Source organism: Vanacampus margaritifer, chromosome 3 (genome assembly GCF_051991255.1).
Source record: "Vanacampus margaritifer isolate UIUO_Vmar chromosome 3, RoL_Vmar_1.0, whole genome shotgun sequence".
Classification (NCBI taxonomy): domain Eukaryota; kingdom Metazoa; phylum Chordata; class Actinopteri; order Syngnathiformes; family Syngnathidae; genus Vanacampus; species Vanacampus margaritifer.
The window spans coordinates 10665217-10677257 of NC_135434.1; the positions used below are offsets into that span (position 1 = coordinate 10665217).

At 37.2% G+C, this 12041-nt stretch overlaps 1 protein-coding gene across 5 annotated transcripts in view; it reads left to right on the forward strand.

The window, feature by feature from the left end:
* slc23a2 (solute carrier family 23 member 2) overlaps positions 1-12041 on the forward strand; it is a 37679-nt gene that overhangs the window by 5661 nt on the left and 19977 nt on the right. For 2 of the 5 annotated variants that reach the window (XM_077560985.1, XM_077560986.1), the window contains exon 2: positions 9828-9948. The exons of 2 other annotated variants lie outside the window; for them this stretch is intronic. In XM_077560985.1, the coding sequence (XP_077417111.1) occupies positions 9900-9948 (49 nt within the window). In that variant the 5' untranslated portion in view covers positions 9828-9899. Of the gene's footprint in view, positions 1-9827; positions 9949-10003; positions 10022-12041 lie in introns of those variants that run through there. One more of the 5 variants, XM_077560989.1, reaches the window with a different exon arrangement.

Below are 12041 nucleotides of genomic sequence, written 5' to 3' on the forward strand. Positions count from 1 at the left end.
AAATGATTAATTATAGTCTTGAGGCAGAATTTTTGTGTTGAGCAAGTTTTGTGGTCGACCTAACCATGTTAGCCACCCCCCCCCCCCCCACATCCATCGTTTCATTCAAACTACATTTCTACATAACAACAAATTTTGTATAATTAGATCCTGCTGTAAAATGGCACGCACGCCGAAAAAGCCCAAAAGTAGGCAGCAATAGAGATCAGCTCAGAAGAAGAAGAAGGAAAAAAAGAGATCAGCTCATGTTGACACACTTTACTCATCCTGACATCAGCGGGTTATCTCATTTGCAAATTTAAGTAACTTAACTTGCTCTATGGGACTGTCACATGCAAACCTTCCACTGGTTTGCTAGCATTCAGATGATAAGCGGGTTAGGTTGTGTTGACAGACACCTGTAGATTATGAGTCTTTTGTTTTTTTTAACTAAATAATTGATTGCCATTGTCTCGTCTATTTGAATGTCGTTGTACCGTTAGTAGTTCATTCCTAAGTGAAAGTGTGGAAGCTTTCCAACTTGTTAACGAAATGTGAGCTGATGTGTGCTCAGGTAATGACTAATCATGGCTCCTTTTGCTAACGTCACATGACCAAACCTAGAAAACAGGTGAGCCGTGATTGGTCGTTACCTGACTTCTAAGCAACTGTGATGTCATTTTCAGCAAGTGTTGTTAGGTATTACTTGTACATTTAAAAAAAAATAAAAAATGAAGTTATATTATTTGTTATTATACAAAATATTAACTTAGTATTGCTAAGTAATTAATTTGAACTATTTCTATTAGTTTAACATTTTTTCCCACTTTTGTTAACAAGAATATGAAAACCTAGAAAACATTTTTTTTATTGTGCATTTAGAACAGATACAAAATTTGTGATTAATCGTGAGTTTTTTTTTTTTTTTTTTTTTGTTTTTTAGTTGATCAGGGGCAGACAAAACAAATGTTACTTCTTTCTGTCCCCTTTCATTCCTTAGCTTTACTTGGAATTTCCTGACTTCTAAGCAACTGTGATGTCATTTTCAGCAAGTGTTGTTAGGTATTACTTGTACATAAAACATTTTTTTTATTATTATACAAAATATTAACTTAGTATTGCTAAGTAATTAATTTGAACTATTTCTATTAGTTTAACATCTTTTCCCACTTCTGTTAACAAGAGTATGAAAACCTAGAATTTTTTTTTTTTATTGTACATTTACAACAGATACAAAATTTGTGATTAATCGTGAGTTTTTTTGTTTTGTTTTGTTTTTTTAGTTGATCAGGGGCAGACAAAACAAATGTTACTTCTTTCTGTCCCCTTTCATTCCTTAGCTTTACTTGGAATTTCAATATCGCTTTTTATTGTCTTTTTTTCTTTTAAAAAATTATGAAATAAATACATTGATTGATTGAGTTAACTAGTGAAGTCATGCAATTAATTATGATTAAAAAATGTCATCGCCTAACGCCCCTAATTTAAAAAAAAAAAAAGATTATTAAAAAAAATAAAACAATTAGGAGCGCAATTTACATTTTTCCGAAATTAATTGCATGACTTCAGTAGTTAACTCACAATTAATCACTACTTTTATATCTGTTCTAAATGTACATTAATTTTTTTCTAGGTTTTCATACTCTTGTTAACAAAAGTGGAAAAAAATTTTAAACTAATAGAAATAGTTCAAATGAATTTTTGATGTCTTTAGCCGTCAATGGCAATGAATGAGTTAAAATTGTCATCATCCAGAACTCTGAACTTTCCAACTGGATGCAGCACTGCATGTATGCCACATTCACCGACTAGCTTTGGGAAACCTTATTGTTCACTTTTGAAGTTTAATTTCTGCTTGCTGCACTTTGCTTCAACAAACCGAGTGAGCTGTGATGAGCATCAGCTATGGCCAAGTACACCACGACGTGGTGTTATTTAAGTCGCAGAAATTGAGTTCTGGCTGTGTTTGCTGTATCGCCAGCTACAGGTGACTGAGATTATACTGCAGTGCAGGTTCATTCGGTGTCCTCCCACTGTACAGCCCAAACGGGCTGGCGTGTGTGCTTGCACGTACTGTGGCTCTTAATGTTCCCTAAAGCCATCTTTTTTTCTTTTCTGTTCCGTTAGGAATTATTTTAGGCGAGTGGTGCATAACTTCTTAGACTCTGCTGTTCATAGCACATAAGGCGTTTCTAATGATCATTCAAATGAAATATGGTACGTTAAACTTCACCATCATATAAAGGGCACTACTATTCTAAGCTTTTTAACTCGTTCACTGCCATTGACGGCTATAGACACCGCAAATTAATTTGAGCCATTTCTATTAGTTTAACATTTTTTCTACTTTTGTTAACAAGAGTATGAAAACCTATAAAACAATATTGTACATTTTGAACAGATAAAACAATTTGTGATTAATCGTGTGTTAACTATTGAAGTCATGCGATTGATTACAATAAAAAAAAAAAATCGCCTGACGCCCTTAAAAAAAGATTTAAAAAATGAGTTAATTATTATATAGTTAATAGTAATTAATCGCATTACTTCACTAGTTAGCTCACAATAAATCACAAATTTTATATCTGTTCTAAATGTACAATAAAAAAATTCTAAGTTTTCATACTCGTGTTAACAAAAGTGGGAAAAAAACTGTTAAATAGAAATAGTTAAAATGAATTTTTGACGTTTACAGCTGTCAATGGCAGGGAATGATTAAAAAGAAAAGATTATTACAAATTTGGGGAGTTAGGCAATTAAAATTTTCAATCGTAATTAATCACATGACTTTGCTTGTTGACTCACGATAAATCACAAATTTTATATCTGTTCTAAATGTACAATAAAAAAATTCTACGTTTTCATACTCTTGTTGATAAAAGTGGAAACAATTTTTAAATTAATAGAAATAGCTCAAATGAATTTTTGACGTCTATAGCCGTCAATGGCAGTGAATGAGTTAATATTATTTTTGTTACTTGCAAACAAAATAACTCAGCACATAATCATATTGCCTGGTCTCATCTGGCCTTGTGCAATGTGTTGGGCAACAAATGAGCATTCGTCGGATTTGCATTGAAATCTTGTCTCCGTGTGGGTTGGAGTGACCCGAGGGGGTCGTTTATTGATTTGTTGGAAACGGCAACTAATCATAGCATATGCTAGTGCTTTTGCTGCGTTGGGCCATGCTTGACTTTAAATGCTCTTAATGCTATTTTAAGCTGCTTTATATCCATGTCCTGGAAGTGGAAGAGTTCAAACACAAAAGCCTTGTTCTCGTGTGAGTAGATTGGCTCCCAGCCACAAATGTCTCAGACAAAGCCATGAAAACCCCACAAAAATGAGATGAATTTAGCATCCTGGTGAGTGTAACCATATGATGACCTTAACTTTGGGTCATGATGCAAGACGAGATGGAAAAGATCTCAAGTAGCTTTGGAAAAAAAAAACACCAACTATTTATTAGGGATGCACCAATATACAATGGGTTTTTTTCAGCATTATTTTAATTAAATGTACTGAAACACAAAACAAACATTTAACGGGATGCAAGTTTCACTTATGTTACACTTCTTATACATGGTCGTTATTTAATGGTTCACACTGCAACGTCAATGCTAATTCATTAGCCTGTTGTGGAAGTGTGAAAATGAATCAACTTAATCAACCACTATTTTAATTAATAATAGTGCAATTGTTCAGAGACATTAACTTTAAAATGTGGACAATATTAAAGTTAATCCTGTTATATATTCCCCTTCTGGCATCTTTACATCGTAGCAGGCGAGTGTGATTTATCTTTTTATATTCTATGGAAATGTAGCAGTTTGATGTCAAGCCACAGTTGAGACTTGCGTGCAGACAGTTACGTATATGCTACATGGCATCGCCACAGAACTATCAGTCTGCCACATTGGAGACTCATAAAAGTTTCATCAGTTGTTGTGCTGGATGGACAGGTGGAAGGCGACGCGAAGATCTTCCCTAATTAAGTTGCTCAGGATATTTCCATTCCACTGGAAATTGGCCTTTTTGCGATCAGGCCATGTGAATGGCAGGCTTTCCAATTCCACAATTCTTCTTTAAACATGCTTTAATCTCAATTTCTCAATCTAGTTTGTTGTAAAATAATTTTAAATTATTACAAAAAAAAAATCTGAAATGTTAAATAAATATTGTAGCACTCAAAGCACATTTTATGATAGATTTCGAGTTTTAATGCATGTAAAGGCAATGATTTGTTTTTTCGACAGTTCTATAACATTCCATTCCGTTCTGTTTACCTGGTTGCTAACGCAATGCGCGTAATAGGCCACCCACTGGAATTCATTGTCCTTTCAAAGAAGCGCATCATCTTTGGCGTTAACTGCTCATCATGTTTCCATGTTGCTCAGGGTAACCTTGTTGCCTGTTCAAAGCCAAAGGCATTCATTTATTTCCTTTTTTCGCTCCTCAATGGCTTCTCTTGAACTTGTCTGGAGAATGTCCTTAGTATCATCTTTCTACAGAGACCCATTATCTTCTGCTATTTAGTTTGATCTGCTGTGTCCCCCCCCCACCCACAAATAACCATGTAAACATGTTTCATTTAAACTTTGTGTGCCTTTTCTGTGGGTTGAGACTTGGTCATGAATAAGTTATGTGTGTGTATTCTAATTTAAAGTGCAAGTAGATAATGGAAAATCATTTTGATTTTCTTTCCCTCTTGGTAGTCTCTTACGTATATGTATCTGTATAGCATTATGTCTGTATCTATTTACATTTTTATATATATAATTAGGAGCGTGAATTGCCTAGTACCTGACGATACGATTCATAGGTCACGATTTGATTCGATACAGATTAATCCCGATATGAATCTATAAATTGATTATTGCGATTTAAAAAAAAAATAAAAAATTTTTTTTACTCAAATTTAGAAAATACAAATCAGTAAACTTATGCATGTACACTGTAAGATTTATATGAAAATGTATTTATTTATCTGAAAATTCAGGCTTATAACCGAGCCACTGCATTTAACACACAGGTTGCAGTCTGGTCCATGTTTGAACAGCCCTGAAATAAAATATTAAGGCTTAATGTTCCATTTATATAACTTTCTTCCATGCTTAATGTGTGAATCCTAACCCTAAGTAAGACGTTTTGTTGAATATTTCCATAAAAAAAATTGATGTTTAAAAATCGATTAGGCCGCATATTGAATAGATTCGAGAATTGCGTGCTGTAATATCGCAAAAAATTGCAGAATAGATTTTTTCTAACACCCCTAAATACCCCTCACAAACCTCCCAACACCAGCATAGGATTTTTTTTATTGACCTGCAAAAAAAAAAAAAGTGCTCCTCAAATGAACTCATTGATTAGCAAAACTGCGCCTCAAAGGGGAGGGGGGGGGGGGGGGGAGTAATTGCGTTATGAAACCCTTGTGGACCTGAGGGAGAATTCTATGCTGGCCAGTGTCTGGCTGTGGCTTAAAAGATTTTATCTACTTGAAGCAATAACGAATACCTTTTGGTCTTAAATGTGCCTGCTGCGCTCTGTGGGAAGTTAAAGGCGAGAGAATGTCAGGTGGTCCAGTTCGACCAACTTATATGCAGAGTGTACAGTTACATTATGGGCCGCTGGGCCTGTGTGTGAGAAAGGTGTCCGAGCTTTCATTGCTCGTTATTTGTGGCTGGCAGCATGCTGTGTGGGGACGGGTGTTGCTGTGAGAACAGAGTAGAAGAATATTCAAAGGTTGAGCATCTTTGTATCGCCGATCTGAATCTGTCTTTCACAGCGTTGCTTTCTCCATCCCAACTCAACTTTATTGAGTTAGCCCTTTAACAACAACTGCAGAAGTCGATGATTTAAATATAAAACACAAATCATAAAAGATAGCAGATTATCTCCAGATGAGACTCGTATCATTTTGGTTTTGCAAGAAGCCCCCGAGAGGACATTCTAGGGCTCAGTAGTGCCATCATCCATTTTGCAAAGAGTGGCCTGCTGATGGGTTAACCGCAAAATGAAGACTTGAAACATTACTGATGATTAATATTTGATCATTGATTTTCATGTACTATGGTTGCCACACTTTATTTACTCATTCCTTTTGTGTACGTCTGTCAATGTTGCTGTACACCTGGGATTACCCTGTTGTGGGACTAAAAAAACATAGTCCATTCTAATCCCTCCATTGTATGATATTTACTGGAGCCAAATGCCCATCCCTCATTCTACCTACGGACTTCTTTTTTTTTTAATCCATGTGTCTCTTTTAAAGTCAGTCGCAAAAATCCCACACAAAACACTAATGATGTGCATGAGTCATTAGAATATAAAAGATAAAATTATTGAAGTTTAAGCAGTTTTGCAGTTGAACTCTTAGTTTGGAAGAGTACCAGTAAACAAAACTTTATATGCTTCATTTGTTTTTAATAAGTCAAAGTGAATCATTGTCTACTTGATAGAACTACAGTAATTTCTGGACTACAAGGCGCACCTGACTATAAGCCGCGCTAGCTAAATTTGGGGAATACTCGCGTTTGTTACACATAGAAGCCACACCCGACTATAAGCCGCAGATGTTTTAATGATACTGCACCGGGTTCCCGCTACTTTCTTTTCCTTAATGAGTGTGCAAATTGTCTCTCTCTTCTTCTCTCTCCTACTGTATTTAGGCTCACTTGGCTTGTTTTGCTCCGCCTGATGCTCTTGCGCTTCCTTTGTAGTGCGTCCCATTGTGATCTGATGGATAAACCGCACCTTTTTGTTAGCTGCAGGTTCGAATGCAAGTGAAAAAAGTAGCGGTTTATAGTCCAGAAATTACTGTACTACTAAGAGAGTAAATACAAAATTGTGTGATGCCATTGTCAACATAAAACAGCTGGTAAGGCAACCAAGTAAAGTCTTGTAAGATGAACAAATGTTGGTGGCGTTCTCATGGAAGTCAAAAATGTATGCCTCTATTATTATGATTTAATGACCTGACTTTCAAAATAAAACTTTCAGACTGATACCTGTACCGCTCCGCAAAAAAAACAACTTTTTTTCAGTCTCTGTACAACCCGTGTGGTTGGGGAAGCCTGAATGAACTAATGAAGTGGTGATTCCATATAGCTTAGTTCAGTCTGTTACATTTGAAACTTTCTCATATTGAACCATACTAGTGTGATGTCATACCTGTCTACCTTCCTCAGTCTAGTCCCGGGGAAGGGAACCCTGGCTCTTGAGAGCCACTGTCCTGCCTGTCGTCCATGTCTCCCTCCACCAACACAGCTGAACAGGATCGTTATCGGGGCTTTTACAGAGCTTGATGATGTGCTGATTATATGAGTCAGCTGTGTCGGAGGAGGGAGACATGGAAAACAGGCGGGACAGCGGCCTACCCCTGGTCTAGTCAATCAGTTGATGGTTGGCATAGTTTAAAAAAAGCAACAAAAACACATTGATTGCTCTATTTCCTTGTTGGTTCCAAGAACGTAAACAGGAAAGTGGTTTTAAAATGGGGCACTTAAACAATAACTGGATAATTGCAGTATCTGGACATTTTATCCGGCTTCTTTAGAGCGACAAAGGGACGAGTGCACTTTACGAGGACGACTTCAGCAAAGTGTTCTCCTTCACACAAGCGGAATGAAGACGTGCATGTTAACTTCATACACGCCAACTCAAAGCTTGGTATGTCATGGGGGTCATCGGTTTACTCACCATTTGGCTTCTTAATGCAGTGAGGGCTTTTATCAGCCACATTTCATCTGTTTTTACCACGTGGCCCCTGAGCTAAAATGAGTTTGACGCTCCTGTTTTAAACCGTTAAGCATCTGTTGCTTTGCTGTGAACATGGTCGTAACACATACAAATTGAAAGCCCAACAATACTGAAATATTTTCTCTGCCCTCTGGCAATTAATTAATTTAAAGACACTTGTACCGCGCCCAAGTTAAATCACATTATCCTTGCCTGGAGCAGATTTTTGTTTGTTCTTATTGGCTTGTGTCTTTTTGAATGTGAAACAAAGATACATAGTGGCAGTTTTGTGTAATTAAACTGGTCTCACCAAGTAGCCATATTCATTTAAGTTCTGGCAGATCATGATTTTTCTTTTTTTTTTCTTTTTTTTAAATAAAATACGTGGATCTAATAGAGATCCGGACGTTGACGTATAGAAAACGCGTCTGCCACTTTATGTAAACGGAAAACCCCACACTTTAACAATGATACACAGCTGTTGTGGACCAGCTGCCACAACAAGAAGAGGCAAAAAAAAAAAAAAGATTGAGCATGCTCCAGGTTACCAAAAAAGAGGAACCAATGCGTAGCCAATGTTGCACTTTGTACATGGTGGCTGAATCAGAAGATGCTGTTACCACACAACACCTTCATGCGTGTATGATTCATGATTCAGCATCCATTCCCTTAATTGGTTGCACAACCAGGTAGAGGCGAGTGCCAACTTGTCGTTTCAGATAATCCCATTGACGTACTTTTATGAATTCACTTCACAACATTATGCCATCAGTGATGCCCTTTTTACACAGTAAGATATTTCACTCCGTTTCGGTTGGCCTGACCACAAGTCCCCTGTTTTTGTGCTACGCGTCTCTTGCATGGATGCGTTTCCTGTCAACTACCACCCCATCGCACGCACAAGCATGAAAGTGATTCTATCTGGCGGAAGAGGATTTGTGGTGTTTGCACATGCCTGGGCAGATCCAAATGGACTTAGAGGCTGCTGGGATACTCTGTCAAACAAGTCGACCGTGCCATGCTTCTGTGCCACATGCGCTGTCCTCACCAGGCCTAAATAAACTCGTCTTTGTTATCTACCTTAGTTGTATAATATTGCAATAATCCATATCAATCATATTCAAAGTGTTTTGTTAAGATGTTGACACTTGCGTTCCCAGGTTCTAAGAGCCTCTTAGTAATGCCCAACTGGATCGACTCGATTTATACCTTACAAATGAGAATAGGTGGGAAATAAAATGTATGGTATGAGTTTTAAAGCTATCATTTCATGGCAAAGAAATCTTTTGAAAAATAATACAGTGGTGGCACATTGACTTATGAGTGGTCGATTTTTATTTTATTTTTAAAATTTAAAAAAAAAATTTTTTCAGGTGAGCTTCAACATTGCTCTGCTCGAGTATAGTGATGGCTTGAACAAGGTGTAAATCCCTTAAAATGTCAATTTTTTAACTCGTTCACTGCCATTGACGACTATAAATGTAAAAAAAAACCCTTTTTTTTACTATTTCTATTATTTTTAGTTTTTACTTTTGTTAAAAAGAGTATGAAAACCTAGAACACAAAATATTGTACATTTTAAACATCTAAAATTTTTGATGAATCGTGATTAGTCATGCGATTAATTACACCCCTCATTTTTAATAATCTTTTTTTTTTTTTGAATAAAAGATTATTAAAAATTAGGGGCGTCAGGTGATTAAAATGTTTAGTTATAATTAATCACATGACTTCACTAGTCATTCACGATTAATCACAAATTTTATATCTGTTCTAAATGTACAATATAAAAAAAAATTCTTACTCTTGTTAACAAAATTAGGAAAAAAAAACGTTAAACTAATAGAAATAGTTCACTCATCCCACTTTTGGCTCTGCTTGGTTCTTCAGAGCTACAGTACGTTGCATGGATAAAACACTTCAACCCCTGTTAGTCTATAAACATATTGGGTAGAAAAAAAAAACTATCATTAAGAATAATCCATTTATAATTATTTTTGCTTTGAATAATCATGTGTGTCCAATTAACTTGTGTTTCACCTCCCTGCTCCTTCCTGTGTTTGACCCATCCCTTCTGCCTCACCCTCTACTTCTCTTTCCACTTTCCTCCTTAGGCTCTCTCTCTCTCTCCTCTCCTGCACTCACTCTTTCTTTCTCTCCATCTCCCTCTCTCGCCCCCTACACAGATGCTCCCAGCCGTGCAGATTGACAGGAGTGATGGGATGTGTCAACTAGGTATTTCACCTATCCCAATATTTTCACACAGCAAGCCGAGAGGCAAAGTTCGCAATGAATTAGGGTGACTATGGTCAGTGCAGTTTGTTTACATGAAAAATACCTAGATGCATTTTTGTAGTTTTTTTTTTTTTTTCCGGACTAAAAGGCTACGTTCACACTGCGGGGCGTGATGCCCAATTTGTTGAATCCGATCGTTTTATGTATCGTTGACATTACAAAAACTAATGCGACAAGAGCACACGTCGAGTGACGTACACCCAAAACGATGTCACATCGCGGTGTTCGCGGAAGTAACCCGACTCGCAACGTTTCACCTCCAGCCAAGCCGCCGAGGCGAGCGACTTTAAGCAGCAAATTGAACTGTGCCAACGCACGCTACAGATTGGTGGACTCGTTTCGCCAACGTGTTAGGAGTTCGATTCATGTCTTGTCTGCATACATTATGCAAATTCAGCTGTGCGAACGCCCACGCTCCTGGTTGGTGGACTGTTTTCACGCTCGCTCCTGGTTGGCTGCTGTCATCGGCTTCCTCGTTCGTCAGTTTTGAATGTGCTGTTAACAAACCGCAACAGAAATCCGTCTGATTTATTTTTTCATCTCATGTCGCCAGAGTAGCAATTAGTAATTAGAAGGAAATGAGGGGACACTCCTCGACCTCATTTCATTGAGAAGTCTACCGAAGATGACGTCGCGTCATCACCGTTCGTGATGAACCGTCTGCAGGGCTGAATTTCTACTATCGCCACACATGTCAACTTAATGCTTCATGTTTCAAGTGTGATTAAATTAAAGCCAAATAAAAGTTACTCAAAACAGCTTTGTATATATTCACGGACGTGTCAGTAGTCTGCCTTCCAAGCACTCTCTCGCGCCCGCGCAGAGCGCATATCAGGCTTTTGATGACGTATTAATCGGTGCGTGCGGTTGAGCGTTCGTTGATACGTATCGTATATATATCCGATTTATATCCACATACGAAAGAGACCCAGGTTGGGTGTGAAAAAATCGGAATTGTACCGTTCACACTGCATGAAAAAATCAGATACTTGTGAAAAAATCTGAATTGAGCTGCAGTGTGAACGCAGCCTAAGAACTTCTCTTTACATAAAAAAATGAGTCTAAAGTTGAACACAAGAAATCCCAATCTATCAAAAGTTTTTGACCAACCACACACAAGTAAAGAGACAAAACGTGCTTGTGAAAGATGATTTACGTGTGTGTTAATGAAAAGTAAAAAAAACTGACAAAAAAATCACATGTAACACCTTGATGTTTAGATATCCCATGTTACAACATGTATTCTAGTGTACTCAGTAGTCTGGAAATTACCGTACATTCATTAAAAAATTAAGTTTTAAATGCAATACGCACAATCCAACATTTTCAACATTGTTTCCCATTAAAATGAATGGAAATGCGATTAATCCGTTCCAGCCCCCAAAACCACTTACTTACTTCTGACGCAACTTAAATTAAAATGTATGCACTGTGCTGATCCTTGGTCTAACATAACATTTGGAAATAGTGTGTAAACAATTTTAGAATCTGATTTTCAGGATCCTGTTTTTTTGCAGCGACCCTCAGACTGTCAGTTAATGTGTTTTGTTTTCCTCAAGTTGTTGCAGTCCATTGGACTTTAATTTAATAGCCTTGTTTTTAGGTCTGTAACATTATTAGAATCTGCCTTTTGGATTATGGTCTGGCTTGTTTTTAATAGGAAAATAGTTTTTCAGATCAAAGTGTCTTACTTAAATGTGGTATTTTTCAATAAATCATTTCATCCAAAATGCTGGGATTACAAGTTTAAAAGAAAACATTTTTACACGGTTATGCAAGAGCGACTGCATCCAGCAGACAAATTCTGGCAACAATCATGATACCACACTGGATCCAATTGTCAGTGAATCCAATGAGAGTCTATGGCTCAGTGGAAGCCTTCACCAGTGTGGGCCAAAGGACGTGCGCTGTACAGACTGACAGAGCTCAAGGCCTCATCTTACCCAAACAGTTGCCATGACATCCGAACCATAACAAATTAGATAGCATACGCCATCAGCTATCTTTTGCCTTCCTCATCTCTCCCACTCACA